The sequence below is a fragment of the Aquarana catesbeiana genome, linkage group LG06, assembly GCF_042186555.1.
Source record: "Aquarana catesbeiana isolate 2022-GZ linkage group LG06, ASM4218655v1, whole genome shotgun sequence".
In the NCBI taxonomy this organism is placed as follows: Eukaryota; Metazoa; Chordata; class Amphibia; order Anura; family Ranidae; genus Aquarana; species Aquarana catesbeiana.
The window spans coordinates 62,624,883-62,641,387 of record NC_133329.1 but is presented as its reverse complement, the minus strand read 5'-3'; the positions used below and the strand labels follow the sequence as shown (position 1 = coordinate 62,641,387).

Below are 16,505 nucleotides of genomic sequence, written 5' to 3'. Positions count from 1 at the left end.
CTTATTTTGCCTGTAGCACTGACCCCCGAAGGAGCTGCTGAATTAAATTGGTCTTGTTGCCGTCACTCCTTACCTGTAGTTTCACCACATCAGGAACTTAGAGTCTATATTAAGCCTTGCATCCATCAACATATGCACCAGTCAATTTGTTCTGTTTCCAATACTTTATTGCAAAACTTGAAAGGAAGTAGCAGTGAAGAGGTAGAAAGGGAGTTGCAGGAGAATTCAAATACCCTTTTGCAGATCACTGAGGAATTTACGATCTTGGAGACTAATGCCCCGTACACACGGTCGGATTTTCCGACGGAAAATGTGTGATAGGACTTTGTTGTCGGAAATTCCGACCGTGTGTAGGCTCCATCACACATTTTCCATCGGATTTTCCGACACACAAAGTTTGAGAGCAGGTTATAAAATTTTCCGACAACAAAATCCGTTGTCGGAAATTCTGATCGTGTGTACACAAATCCGACGGACAAAGTGCCACGCATGCTCAGAATAAATAAAGAGATGAAAGCTATTGGCCACTGCCCCGTTTATAGTCCCGACGTACGTGTTTTACGTCACCGCGTGTATGCAAGACAAGTTTGAGCCAACATCCGTCGGAAAAAATCCTAGGATTTTGTTGTCAGAATGTCCCAACAAAGTCCGACCGTGTGTACAGGGCATAACACACCTTCAGTCTAAAGATCTTTGCCCACCCGGAAAGGTCTCTCTCACTGACCTAGCAGCCGGAATGGCGCACGGACTAAAAGTCTCTGCCACAGACTTAAGAAGAACGAAATTGCTATATGATCCTCTGCCACAGGATGTAGTATTAGATGAACAATCCTCTGCCACAGGATTTAGTATTAGATGAACAGCAACACAGTACCAGAACCTTTAAGCCGACCCGGCAGTACTGTGCGGTAGATTAGTTAGGATGCATCCTCCAATTGAGTCACCAGGCCCTTCTTGAGATACCAGCCTTTCGCACGGTCCTCTGCAAGACGAGTCCTCCCCTGGATCTTTCAATTGCTTGGCTTCTTCCCACAGGACAGACAGCACAGGACCACCTCTAAACCAACAGGCCGCAAACAACCTCTGGGCCTACTTGTAGTAACGTAGCCTCGGGCCAGCATGGTCCCAAGACAGGAAAGAAGTTGTCACATACCTTGGGCCAGGAGGTAAAAAAGACCCAAAAATGGCGTCTGCTCCTTAAGTACTCTTTCCCAGAATGCACAGCGGTGGACCACACTCATGCTAGCAACTTGATAGAAGATCTTTTGTTACCTGAAAAACAAAGTTATACATACAGAAATCACATAACAATGTTACTTATCAATTTAGGCGCAAAGCCTCACTCCCAGGAGAATGAAACTTTCTTCCTCACATTCTCCTTCAAATGCAAGATGAACCAAAAGTAACTTAAAAGTCCATCCCTATCTCTGGGCGAACCCTACCATTTATCGGCAGAAATCTGACATGACAAAAAGTCTTTGGATATAGGAGTGCTGAAGTAAATGAAGTCTCTTGACCACAAAGTCCTCATCAACCCTGACACTATCTAACTATATACCCCAACGTTCTCTCTTCTTTGGCAAAGTAGAAACAACAGTCCCTTCGCATAATCACCAATAGAACCGGGGATTTGGCAGAGTCAGTTTCTTCCCCTGTTTATCCAAAGTGGTGATGAAATAAACAATGTCATCTTTTCCAGGTCTGCAAATGACTACTTTGTCAGCATAGATGTGCCGACCATAATTCCAATGTAGCAAACACCCATTGAACCGTTAATCCATGATAGCAGAATAACCAGCTCTCCGGAAAGGCTTTGGTACACACAAATAGTCCCAGACAGCTTCACGGTACCACTGTTCTCGATTAACCTCGATTTCCTACATAATCTCTTGAGTAACATAAAGGAACTCCAGACCATACTCTGTGGCAACTCATTTGGTGAGCACTCTTTGCAATCGGGCAAGTCTAGGTAAAGCTCTGTTTTTTCCCAGACCAGGAGGCACACAAGAATTTGTAGATTTGCGCACCATAGATCCGATGGGCATCGGTTCAAACTCAAACGAACTAGTAATTTTAGACAATGTCTCTTTGATATTGCTGTGTGGCTCCACACTAGGTGATGTCTTCCCAGAATCCATGGCTATCCAGTCTGAGAAAGTAAAGGCAGAAGCAATATCTTCACCCTAGGCCCACAACAATTCCTGTGAGGTTGTCTCAAACTAATCATTATCACCGGAGATATCTGACAGAGAATCTATCTCCGAGTCTCTCAACTCCTCTGCAGGAAAATATTTACAGACAGTCCCAGATATGTTCCCCCTTCATCTCTCACCCGTTCCTGTCGTGGACTTTTCCGGGTTCATGCTCTCCTCTGGCTCCGGTTCGGGTAGTCTTTGGGGCAGACCTCTACCGCGGCCACGGGAAGCCTTCACATATCCCACCTTCCTCTGGACAGGTGCAGCGGGAACAGGTGTAATGGAAGTAGAAGCAAGGGTGATGACCGTTGATGGAGTAGCAACAGCGACATCTCCCTCAGAAACACTCAAAGTAGCAGATGGGACAAGGGCCTGTTGCTCTCCAGCAGTAATGGCAGTAGTTTCCGCCGTAGCGATCCCTGTAGCCCAGTCCACTCGGTAAGCACAGGGCGACATTGTAGGTTGCTCCACAGCGAATAGGTATTCTCCGCACTGCAAACATCAAACAAATGGACGGAGATGTATGGCCAGTCCCTCGTACTTGTGGCACAGCATGCCCAGCCCCTTCAATATCTCCAACAGTGTACAACATGAACCGCCCCTGCGGCTTTAAGCGGATGCCAGTATCCATCAGCAGGGTTCCGGTTAGCACAGCACCCGTATCGGTGCTTGTAGAGAACGTCTTGGACCCCATGGCTGATGACATCAATGTAAAAGAAGACATGGCCACACTCTGATCCTCTCAGTATGATCATGAGGCCTCTCTTCTTCTTTGTGTCTCACGCAGCAGCAAGCAGATGTAGCTCCTCCCACTTGCTCCTATGATCACGTAGCTCCCGGGCTTTTACTTCTCCACCCATAGCCTACGCAGTCAGAAATGTGATCTTGCAATTTAACCCTTTTTTTTCCTGGAGAAAGTGACAAAGTCCAGGAACCCTTATTTTGGCATAGACTCTCTGTGAAATACTTCTCAGAGTTTCGAGAGGTAATGGCAAATAATCTCGAACGACGCCCCCACATGTAGCGCTTACCCCCGAAGGAGCGTCTGATTCAATTTGGGTCTTTGCCGTCACCCTCTTACCTGTATTTCCACCAGACACGGGACTTAGAGTCTGTATTAGGCCTTACGCCCACCAATGTATGCACCAGTCACTTCGTTATGTTTCCAATGCTTTATTGTAAAACTTTTGATGAAGTAGCAGTAAAGAGGTAGAAGAGGAGTTGCAGGAGCGTTCAGATACCTTATGCAGATCACTGAGGAATTTGAGATCCTGAAGACAAACACACCTTCAGCCAACAAATCTTTGACCACCCGGAAAGGCCTCTCTCACTGACCTAGCAGCCGGAATGGCGCACGGACGAAAAGTCTCTGCCACAGACTTAAGAAGATAAAATGGTTGCACGATCCTCTACCACAGGATTTAGTATTAGTTGAACGATCCTCTGCCACAAGATTTAGTATTAGATGAACAGCAAACACAGTATCAGAACCTTTAAGCCGACCCGGCAGTACTGTGCTGTAGGCTGGTTAGGTATAGGTGCATCCTCCGAGTAAGTTACCAGGCCCTCCCGAGAGACCAGCCTTCATCCTGGCTCTCTCCAGCAAGGGTCCTCCCCTGGATCTCCTCAGCTTGGCTTGGCTTCTTCCTAAAAGGCAAGACAGCCTAAGGACCACCTCTGCGATAATAGGCCCCAGACAGACTTCTGGGCCTACTTGTAGTCACATAGCCTCGGGCCCACGTGGCCCAGAGGCAGGAGAAAAGTCACCACATACCTTAGGCCAGGAGGGCCAGGAGGTATGGCGTCTGCCCCTTAAGTACCCTCTCCCAGAATTCATAGCGGTGGACCACCCCCACTGGGTTACTTCTGAGAAAGAAGAGCACTCAATACACTTCAGCCTGTTGCTTTTTCAACACTGGCCTGTGGTGACAACGACACCTACAGACAACAGTGTGGAACTACACGCAACACAGCCAATGCTGGAACAGAAACTAATTTAGCCACAGATTAAATCTGAACTATATACAGAACAGATAACCCCAGGGCCGGATTAGCCACAAGGCCACTGAGGCCAGGCCTCGGGGCGGCAGTGGTGTAGGGGCGGCGCCACTCCTGCAGCGACTTCACGGCCGCCCCCCCTTTCGTGCTGCCGATTACAGTCTATTATGGGCACCAGTGCCCATAGAAAAGATGGCCGCGAGCCGACCACGAAACCGCGCATGCGCCGTTCCGAAGCTGGCCGGGCTCGGGAAAGCTCGTAAGCGCTCGGCCGGGCGGCGCATGCGCAGTAGCGTGATTGCGCCGGGCGGCGCATGCGCAGTAGCGTGATTGCGCCGCCCGGCGCCATTTTTGAAAAAATAGCAAGAGTAGCAAGTAATGTCAGCGGTGCGGCGACGGGGGAGAAAGATGACATCTCTCATTGCCCGCACCGCTGTTCCGCCCTCCTCCTTCTGGTGGCAGGCAGCATGGCAAGGGACATCCCAATCTGGTGGCAAGGGACATCCCAATCTGGTGGCAAGTGACATCCCCATTTGGTGGCAAGTGACATCCCAATCTGGTGGCAAGTGACATCCCAATCTGGTGGCAAGTGACATCCCAATCTGGTGGCAAGTGACATCCCAATCTGGTGGCAGGCATGGTGGCAAGTGACATCCCCATCTGGTGGCAGGTAGCGTGGCAAGTGACATCCCCATCTGGTGGCAGGCAGCGTGGCAAGTGACATCCCCATCTGGTGGCAGGCATGGTGGCAAGTGACATCCCCATCTGGCGGCAGGCATGGTGGCAAGTGACATCCCCATCTGGCGGCAGGCATGGTGGCAAGTGACATCCCCATCTGGTGGCAGGCAGCGTGGCAAGTGATATCCCCATCTGGTGGCAGGCATGGTGGCAAGTGACAAGAGATGGTGGCAAGTGACACGCTCAGGGCTCCCAATGATTCTGCATTATGGTGAGTTGAACTATTTCAGTTTATATTACAATGTAATGATAGGAATAATGTGTTTCAATCATCCTGACACCATAACAACCATGGTGCCGGGGATGATTGAAGCGCCAACACCAGCCATTGCCTTGAAAATTTGCCTGCGAAAAATCCTTACCCCTCGCGCGCTTACCCTGAAGTAATTTGAGTCTGTACAATTAAAGCCAGTTATTTTCAGTGTTCTCGTGTATGGAGATATGTTTTGAATTGATCTATTGTAGAAGTCATCGATAAAGGACGTGGTGTGTGTGTGTGTGGGGGGGGGGGGGGGGGCGGCATTGAAGGACCCGGCCTTGGGGCGGCAAAGGGAGTAAATCCGGGCCTGGATAACCCCCTAAATTTACATGCAAGCGCCTGATCGACATTCAGTGGCTGCAGGAGGAGTGTTCATTATGCTATTCAAAATAAATTATTCAAAGTTCTGAACCATTTCATTACATTGTGGCCAGAGACTGGTTACCAAATCACTCAGACCCCTTTCACACTGTGCCGCCCCGGGCGTCAGCGGTAAATCCGCTTTACCGTTGTTTTAGTGGCGCTATTCGGCTGCTAGCGGGGCGGTTTTAACCCCCGCTAGTGGCCAAAAAGGGGTTGAATCCACCCACAAAACGCAGACGCAGCGGCGTTTTGCCAGCGGTATAGCAGCGCTGCCCCATTGCTATATAGTTCACCGCCCCTTCACTGCTCCAAAGAAGCTGCTGGCAGGACTTTTTCTGACGCCCTGCCAGCGCACCGCTCCAGTGTGAAAGCCCGAGGGCTTTCACACTGGAGTAAAAGAAGCTGCTTTTTCAGGGCGCTTTGCAGGCGTTATTATATAGCTATAGCGCTTGCAAAGCGCCTCAGTGTGAAAGGGGTCTTAAGTGGCCCTTGCTCTTCAAAAAGTTGAGCACCCGCGTTTTATATTATATTTTACTTTTTAAATTTCTAAAAATAATAACTATTGCGTAACATTAATATTATTATTTAGTTATAAATACATATGCCAAATATAAAAACATATGGGTTAATATGAACTTTCTACTACAGTGTTACATAGTTAAATAATTGGTAAGGTTGAATAAAGACACATTAAAAGTTGAATAAAGTCCATCCAGTTCAACCTGTGTGTGTTCAGTGTGTAATGGTGTATATTGCAGTACAGCGGAACACAGCCTTTCATGTCCTTGGGGCCCACAGGCTCCAGCCAGGATGGTGCGGGCCGGGGTCTGATTTTTGGGTCGGGAGGGCGTGCCCGCTGATATGCTGCCAACTCCAAGGCAGCCGAGTCCCAACTGCCTCCCATTCAAAATTGTCGCCAGGTGGTGCCATTAAGTCACTGACTCACTGTGCATGCGTCTGCCTGGCTGAAAATGGCTGGGTATGTACGAGCTTGCCTGAGCCGGACAGGTTTTGGAACTGCACATGTGCACTTCCAATGTCAGCCCGCAGCCATAATTTCCACAGGCGGCCATCGTCCGTAACGGGCATTTACAGGCAGCCCGAAAATAGGTTGAAATTTACGGGGTGCCCATAAATTTACAGGTGGTTGGCAACAATGCTTTGGGTGGCCGTGTGCAGCATCTGGGCTTTCTATTAATTTAGTTTGCGTAGGATCAAGGCGCCCATGAAAAGAGCCCTTACTGTGTCAGATATACTATCAATCCCACTGTAACTGAATTTATGGTAATGTAAAGAACAATGGTTAATTATGAATGTGTTCTTCATATTACAGGGGAAGAAACACAGGAGAGTTCAAAGGATAAAAAGAAAAAGGAAAAGGAAAAGAAAAAGGAAGAGGAAAAGCAAAAGGAAAAGAAAAAGGAAGAGGAAAAGGAAAAGGAAAAGGAAAAGAAAAAGCAAGAGGAAAAGGAAAAGGAAAAGGAAAAGGAAAAATCCTAAAGTTAGGGTTTTTATTTTAACTGTAAAATATATCCCCTTGTCACTATACACTTCCTGTTCTGCAAGTCTTTTGGGTTATTTGAAAACATTTCTTTTCTATTTAATACAATAAACAGGGGCTTTACTAGGTAAGACTGGGCCCTACAGGGGCCCCCTGCCTTTCGAAATTCCTTTGTAAATGAAAGCGGTTGTAAACCGCTGGTGGTAGAAAACAAAAAAAATCCTGCAAGGCAATGGAATAATGTGCTAGTATGTATCACATACTAGCACATTATGAGAGACTTACCTTAGAATGAAACAATCCAGCGTCGTGATGTCAGTGCTAAAACGGCTGACCTCTTTTGCCAGTCTTCCTTCCGGGCTTGTGGCCTTCGGCTACATGAGTGGCCGAGGGGGCAATAATGTCACTCGAGCGCGTGAGCCGCCGTTTCCTGGCACGGGCTCTGAAGGTCCTGCACTGTAAGCGCCTGCGCCTATGATGTCATCGGCTGCATGCACTCTGGATATCTCTAAACGGTGCAAGTTTAGGAGATATTCACAGTATCTACAGGCAAGCCTTATTATAGGCTTGCCTGTAGATACAAGTAGTGTAGCAGAGTTTATTACAACTTCAATTTCTCTACATAACCCTCCCAATCCATAGTATACACCAATAACAGGTCTCCAATACACAACTATTTTATAATATAGGTATTCTTAGTGATACATATCTCTAAAATAGTTTGGCTTCCTTTTAACCAAAATGAACAGCTATTTGACAGTATGGGGCCTATGTATAAAAAAGTTCATTGTTGAATGTGAACACATCCGCACATCACCAACCAAACTTGCTGTATTCTGTGTAATATATACTGTATGTTGACTAGGATCTTAAGCGCCATCTAGTGTCCATAATGCTTTATTTTTTACATTGTGTTTTTTTCTTTAAAACACGGTATTATGGCTACTAGATGGCGCTTATGATCATAAGAGGTAAATATATTACATAGCTACTGTAGATGGTGCTTATGATCATATGAGATAATTATATGTAGCGCTGGTAGATTTGTGATCTATCATCTAATAGGTAGATTTGGTGAATTGCTTGTTGGAAGAAGTTGGATTTGCTTCTGTTCCAGCTTGGCTGACGTTGCGTGTGTTTCCATACTGAGCCGGTGGGTGTCGTTGTTACCATTGGCTAGTGTTGGAAAGGCAACATATCGAAGCGTATGGGTGCTCCTCTGTCCCGGAGACAACTCGGTGGAGGTGGTCCTCCGAGTTGCATTCTGGGGGAGGGTATTTATGGGACAGACGCCATGTTCTAGAGTCGTTTTACAGCCACCTGCTGGCCCTCCTGGCCGACAGGTATGCGTTAGAGTGCTACCTCGTGGTCCTCCGTCCCGGAGGCCCACGCCGCTCTGGCGCGTGGGTGGTCCCAGAAGTTGTCTGGGGCCTACCACCGCAGCCGAGGGATGGTCCTGAGCTGTCTATCCAGAGGGAAGAAGCTGGACAACCGAGGAGATCCCAGGGGAGGACCCATCATGGAAGGATCACGCAGAGTGCTGGTCTAGAGAGGGGCCTAGTGACTCGGTTGGAGGACGTATCCCAAAGTTACTTTGCAGCATAGTATTGCCGGGTCGGCTTAAAGGTTCAAGTACTGTGTCTGAAGTTCACTGCAACACTTATACATCCTGTGGCAGAGGATTGTACAGTTTCATCTTAAGCAAGTCTGTGGCAGAGACTTTTGTTCGTGCTACGTACTGGCTGCTAGGCAAGTGAGAGAGGCCTATCCAGGCGAGCAAAGATCGTGTCCCACCAGGGGATCGCATCCGATTACAAACCTAAATTCTAAAGGACATTCGCAAAGAATCCTACAGAAGGTATTTGAGCTTCCCTGCAGTTCCCTTTCCGCCTCTTTCCCGCTACTTCCTTCGTTAATTGTTTAATAAAGCATTGAAAACGTACTCAAGTGTTGGTGCTTATATCGTCTGGAGGTAAACTCAACGGAACCCTAGACCCGGTGCCGGTGAAACAGAGGGAAGAAGAGTGAAGGTAACAAGCCTGCTTAAATCAGCAGCTCCACCGAGAGTTATTGCTACATATACTACATACAGTGCCTTAAAAAAGTATTCACACCCCTTGAAATTTTCCACATTTTGTCATGTTACAACCAAAAACGTAAATGCATTTTATTGGGATTTTATGTGATAGACCAACGCTGGTCAGAGTTGATGGGAAGATGGATGGAGCCAAATGCAGGGCAATCTTAGAGGAAAACCTGTTAGAGTCTGCAATGGACTTGAGACTTTCCAGCAGGACAACGCCCCTAAATATACAGCCAGAGCTACAATGGAATGGTTTAGATGGTCTCCAAACTTTTTAAACAAAGGGCCAGTTTACTGCCCTTCAGGCTTTAGGGGGGCCAGGCTGTGGCCAGTGTGAGCACATCATTGGTTTTAACAGGAAGAATAGCGCCCCATTGTTGAGTTTAGCAGGAGGAATAGTGCTCCATCATTGGCCTTAGCAGGAGGAATACTGCCAGTGGGAGGAATGGAGCCTCATTAATGTCAGTTGGAGGAACAGTGTCCCAAGGGCTGGATAAAGGCAAGCAAAGGACCGCATCTGGCCCCAGGGCTGCAGTTTGGAGACCACTGGTTTAGATCAAAGAATATTCATGTGTTAGAATGGCCCAGTCAAAGTCCAGACCTAAATCCAATTGAGAATCTGTGGCAAGACTTGAAAACTGCTGTTCACAGACGTTCTCTATCCAATCTGACAGAGCTTGAGCTATTTTGCAAAGAAGAATGGGCAAAAATGTCACTCTCTAGATGTGCAAAGACATCCCCAAAAAGACTTGTAGCTGTAATTGCAGAGAAAGGCGGAAGGTCACAGGTGTGCGCAGCCTATTGCATTAGGGTGTGCACCCCAAAGCTTAAACACATATCTGTGTGTATATATTGTGTATATATATATATATGGACAGTAGAGCAGAATTTGGTGTCAGTAGAGCAGCGTATGTGTCAGTAGGGCAGAGATTAGTGTTAGTAGTTTATTTTTATTATTTTTTCATTATTATTACTTTTTTTACAATTTTTTTTTTTCGCAAAAATGTATTATTATTATTTTTTTACAATCTTTTACAAGCCCATTGGGGGCTTTGGTGAAATATCAGGGGTCTAAACCGACCCCGATGTCTCACTTTTGAGACAGAGATTCCCCAGTCCCTTTCTCTGCAGCCAAGCAGCAGGGGAAATCTGTGCAGCACAGGGTGATTAGGGTGTGCCCAGGCACACCTGGCACACCCTGTTCGCACGCCTATGTACAAGGTATTGACTCGGGGGGCTGAATACAAATGTACACCACACTTTTCACATATTCATTTGTAAAAAATTATGAAAACCACTTATCATTTTCCTTCCACTTCACAATTATTGTGCCACTTTGTGTTGGTCTATCACATCTCACAAATCCAAATAAAATACATTTACGTTTTGGTTGTATAATGACAAAATGTGGAACATTTCAAGGTGTATGAATACTTTTCAAGGGACTGTAGCTAGATGGCGCTTATGATCATAGGACATAATTACATTACACAGAACATGGTATGTCGCTAATATTTGTGACATTTGTTCACCAAATATTTTATACATAGGCCCCTATCTGTCAGGTGACCTTCCCACGAAGTAACTTAGTACTTTGTTGGCTCTTCTTATCAGTAGCAATAAATAAAATATTGGACTACCTAGTTTCAAAGCAGTGGTGTACAGAATGGTAGTTTGCCTTTACTTTTCAACTAGGCCACACACAGCTCGAATTTTGGCCGATTCTTGCTAAAATGGACAATATCCGAGCCTGGGTGGCACTGTCTGCACTAGACTTAGCCTTGACATGTAGTTAACTGAAAGGGTATTGATTTTAGTATGGCATTTCGAATCGAATCAAAAATATCAATCCAATCTGAATTGTGTGGGAACAATAGCTGGTTGTTAAGGAGCGGGCCGGCAAGCTGGCCACCATGTCCTTAAAGGGGTTGTAAACCCTCGCCGTTTTTCACCTTAAGGCATTCTATGCCAGTGTCTCGTGTCCTGTTTGGATAGATTGATAGCAGCGCAGCCATTGGCTCCCACTGCTGTCAATCAAATCCAATGACATGGGCGGGGCCGAGTCATACTCCGAGTTTGGGCACCGAGTTCGGGGCGGGGCACTCTGTGACTCAGCTGATCACAGAACAGGGTAAAGGGCCAATGACAGTTGATCACGGAAGTAAACAGAAGCCGGTTAATGGCTTTTTTTTTCTCCTCATGATCAGCGTGAGGAGAGAAGCAGAAAGCCGGTAATCGGCTTCTGTTACAGGGACATCAGTCCCCGCCTCGGTACCTGCCAGTGCTACCAATCAGTGTCCATCAGTGCTACCTGTCAGCACTGCCCATAAATGCCACCTCTCAGTGCCCATCAGTGCCACCTACTAGTGCCCATCAGTGCAGCCTATCAGTGCCGCCTATCAGTGCCACCTATTAGTGCCCAGTGCCACCTATCAGTGCCACCTATTAGTGCCCATCAGTGCCACCTATCAGTGCAGCCTCATCAGTGGCTCCTCATCAGTGCCCATCAGTACAGCTTCATCCACGCCCATCAGTGCCGCCACATCAGCGCACATCAGTGAAGGAGAAAAATTACCTGTTTGCAAAATTATTTTTTCACAATTTTTGATATTTTTTGGTTTCTTTAGCAAAAAATAAAACCCAGCAGTGATTAAATACCACCAAAAGAAAGCTCTTTTTTTGTGGGAAAAAAAATGCAAAAAATTTAGTTTGGGTACAATGTTGCATGACCGCACAACTGTCAAAGTGTGAGAGTGCTGAAAATCGGCCTGGGCAGGAAAGGGGTTTAAGTGCCCGGCAAGCAAGTGTTTAAAATAAAAAACAGCGTGGGGGTCCCCCCCAATCCATACCAGGTCCCACCCACAAAAAAAAAAAAGAGGTCTGCACCTGTTCCTTGCCTCATGGCGTCTGGCACGTCCAGTTCCCACCAATGGTAAATAAATAAAGAAGGTGCTGAGAGGTGCCGCTGCAAAGGGGTTAATGAGAAAATATTCCACATTTTGGCCACTAGATGAAGCTGACGATATATTACATTAATTAATCTATTAGAAAAAGATGCAGAAATTTTGGCCAGCTTGCCATTAATGTGTCAGATATATTATTGTTCTCTCTGTAAATTAATTTAGGGTAATGTAAGGAACGATGTTTAATTATGAATGTATTCTTTATATTACAGGAGAAGGGATGCCAGCCATGGGCGTGATGCAGGCAAGAAGTAAAAAAAAAAAATGGATTTTAAAATAAACTTCTAAAGTTAGGAGTTTTGCAAATATAAAATATATCTCATGTCCCTGTAGAGTTTCTGTTCTGCAAGTCTGATGGATTATTTGAAAGCATTTCTTCCTATTTAATATAATAAACAGGGGCATTACTAGGTATGACCGGGGCCCCCAGAAGAGTCACTATTGGGACCCCCTACCTTTCCAAATTCCTCTATAAAAGCAGTTTTTCTATAAGACCTCCCATTTCTCTGGTATACAATGATATCAGATCTCCAATACACAACTGTTTTATAATATAGATGTTCCTGTTTATACATATCTGTAAAATAGTTTGGCTTCCTTTAAATGTAAATCTATTTAACAATATGTAACAGGCGACCCTCCCTGGATGTAATGCAGCAATCTGGTTGATTCATCTTATCCAAGCAATAAATCAGACATCTATTGCATGTGCAGAAGATGGCTGTTAATGAAGTTCCAAAACTTTGCTTTGTGCGCATGCATGGGAAATCTTTTTTGCGCGTGCAGACGTACCAAAGGGTTCTGCAGGGACCTAAAGGCTGGGTACAGACCTTTGTCACCATAATCAAGAAAATAGCAGCGGCGGCGGGGGAGGGGATTTGAAGCCAGAGTTTTTCTTTAAGCTAGCCACGCACAGCACACATTTCAGAGGATTCCTGATGATTTGTTCACAGGGGAGGCCTGGGTGCCACTGTGGGTACATCGATTCAAAAACCAGCTAAGCCGGGTGGAAGATTATCAGCCGTACAGTGACTGTATCTTATCATATGCAGCCATTGTTCCGGTATTCAGGCACCCACTGGCACTGAGGTGGTCTGAATACAGAATCTGGAAAAGAAGCGTTCAACGGGGCCTTAAAAGGAATATCCTTTCACTTCTTACTTCCTTCACTCTACTGTCATGACAAATCCTCATAATTTGCTTATTTATTTCTGTCACCTTCGTTTAGTGGCCATATTGCAGTATTTTCCTGAAATACCTTAATTAGGAAAATAGCACAATATGGCCACTAGATGGAGCTGACGATGATAGGAAATAAACATAGGGATTATTCATGATATTCGTACAGCGATTTGTTAAAAAAAAACTAGGCCCCTAAACATTTTATGTTTATTTTAGCATGCCTTTTTTTTAATTTGCTACTCATGCGACTGAAACTTAATTCAGCTCCACACTTTGATGAATGTATTTATAGCTTCCTATAAGTCTGAGCTAATAATATGATGCCACTAACTGCTGTATTCTGTAACAATCTGGAGCCTCTTTATAAAAAAACAAAAAAAAAAAAACAGAATTGCCATTTAATTTATAAAGATGATGAATGTGTCAGTACTTGTCATTGGTCACTGCCTTTCAGGGACAGTTTGGGAAGATTTGTCTCAGGATTTACCCCATTTTCCCATTGCCAATCAATGATCTGTCAGTATTAGGAGCAGCAGTTTCCTGGTCTTATTTGTAGTTCATGTTTTCTGTCAATGCTACATTTACATCTTTTGGGTAATGCTTCTACAGAGTTGCATTAAAAATGGAAAGTGAGCTAATAATGCCAGCTGTTCATCTTTATAGGATATATTTGTAAAACATTCAAATAGCTATTCGTCCTGAGAAACTGCACATTTTTACATCCGTTTTGTGTGAATGGGATCAAAAAATGAATGTTATTAGGCTATTTTCTCTCCAGGTCGAATGTTTTTCAGCCATACAGAATAGAGTAAAACAGAAAAAATATGCAATACGGCCACTAGATGGAGCTAATCATTGTAAAAAAAGTATTTTATTATATGATCATCAGCTAAAGTGGCTATAATGGGGTATTTCCCTGATTCATTCTATTCTTATGAAGGAAGAACATTTAACCTGAAGAGAAAATAGCCTAATAGCATCTGTTTTATGCCCGCCCATTTGCACACCATAAATGTGCAAGTAGTTTCACAGGATGAATAGCTCTACAGATTTCTTTATAAATAAAGTGTATTTGTAGCATTGTGAATACTAGTTCTTATATACATTCCATTGCTTATTGTACTAAATAGACTGTTGTATCGGCAAAAAAATAAAGTATTGTATAAATTATGATATTATTGTGTATTTCTGTATCAGCGTAGTCACATTTGTTTCATGCCATTTAGTATTAAAGTGTTTAGTCCATACAGTATATATGTAGTGATTCGCCTGCCCAATAATCTGCCAGTCTTGTGATTTATGACCACTTTTGCCCCCATGCAATGTTCAGTTCCACACATTGTCACTTCCCCGGCCCCAGCTTTCTTATTGCTAGCAAGGTCCACCCTGCACACTTTCCCTGCCTAAGCCCACCCAAAGCCTTGGAGAAGGGGGCTGCCTGCCATCGTGCCTTATCAAATGATTCATGTATACTTTGCACAGTTGCCTGCTAAATCTCAAATTGACAGACATAGGCATGTCTACAGCGAGCCTGATTTCAAAATTCAGCTGGAGCACAGGGGGTGATGGGAATTTGAATAAGACACTTAAAGTAAACCTGTCAGTAGTAATACAAAAACACAGTCACTTCCAGCGCTAATAGGTCTTCCAAGGTGTGGAGTAACAGATGTCAGATAAAATGGTGGTGTGAAAGGTATATGGTATCCAAAACTGGGTGGATGCTGCCTTCCTCAGATGGGGTAATCTGAAAGGAACTACAAGAAAAACAGAAATGGAAGGCGCGCACACCTAGTGCAATACCAGAGATAATTTAATAATAAAAATGTTTTATATAAAAGTGGGTACTCACAAAATGCAACTGACAAAAGGCCATAAAAACAATGCATGGACATGCACAGAACACGGGGTACAGCTAATGCGTTGCGGGGGCGCACCCCCTTCCTCAGAGCTAGGCTAGTCTGGTACACCATGGGCAAGCGCTTTTATAGGGAATGGTGGAATTGAAAATTGTGTGTGTCAAAAAGAGCCACGCCCTTAAAGGGGCAGGAAAGAAGGAAAAAAAATAGTTGCACTAATGAAAAAACGACAGAATCTATATCAAAAACCTATAGCCAAAACTAAAACAAAAAACTCCATCATAAATACACAAATAAATAAATAATGATAATTAATTTGAATCCATGATATATTGCAAATTTATAGTTATTCAGATGAATACAAGTGTAGTTACACATAAGCAAAAAAGGATGCAGGATTGATAAATGGGTCAATCTATATCTTACCTCTGCATGCCTGAAGTGGCTGCGGGGGAGGGGATTGGGCTGTCAGAGGTGTCCAAAAAGCCACACACTAAAATCACCCGACAGGAAGCTTCAGAATTTCCAGGAAGGGGGAAAAAGCAGACACCAGCAGAATAAACCTGTCAGCCATTTTTTTTTTTAATTAAAATTTTAGGTGCAAAAGCAGACATGGCAAAGCTCTTAACCCCTTCCTGCTGGCCTGCCTGAGGCCATTTAACTGAGCCTTATGTCCTGTACACACGATCAGACATTCCGACAACAAAATCCATCACATTTTTTCTGATGGATGTTGGCTCAAACTTGTTCTGCATACACACGGTCGCATAAAGTTGTCGGAAAATCCGATCGTTCTGAACGCGGGGATGTAAAACACGTATGTCAGGACTATAAACGGGGCAATAGCCAATAGCTTTTGTCTCTTAATTTATTCTGAGCATGCGTGGCACTTTGTGCATCGGATTTCTCTACACATGATCTGAAATTAAAGGATCACATTTTGTTGTCGGAAAATTTTATATCCTGCTCTCAAACTTTGTATGTCGGAAATTCCAACAGAAAAAGTCCGATGGAGCCCACACACGATCGGAATTTCTGACAATACAATCCGATCGCACTTTCTCCATCTGAAAATCTGACCGTGTGTACAGGGCATTAAGATGGAAGGGGAGGGGGGGGTGGACATGCCGATCATGTGACCACTGTGATTGGCTGAACAGGAGTGCCTCCTAATGGCTTCCAGTCATTTTTATTTTTATTTATTTCAGGTACTTATATAGCGCCGTCAATTTACGCAGCGCTTTTACATATACATTATACATTCACATCAATCCCTACACCCTCAAGGAGCTTACAATCTAAGGTCCCTAACTCACATTCATACATACTAGGGACAATTTAGACAGGATCCAATTAACCTACCAGCA

General features: G+C 44.7%; 2 protein-coding genes across 2 annotated transcripts in view; both read left to right on the top strand.

The window, feature by feature from the left end:
• Nucleotides 1-7,535, top strand: part of LOC141148555 (uncharacterized) — a 54,790-nt gene extending 47,255 nt beyond the window's left edge. The window contains exon 4 of the mRNA XM_073636106.1: nucleotides 6,887-7,535. Coding sequence (XP_073492207.1) covers nucleotides 6,887-7,053 — 167 coding nt within the window. The 3' untranslated portion in view covers nucleotides 7,054-7,535. The remainder of the gene's footprint in view (nucleotides 1-6,886) is intronic.
• Nucleotides 1-16,505, top strand: part of LOC141148554 (uncharacterized) — a 456,462-nt gene that overhangs the window by 201,391 nt on the left and 238,566 nt on the right. The gene's annotated exons all lie outside the window — the stretch shown is intronic.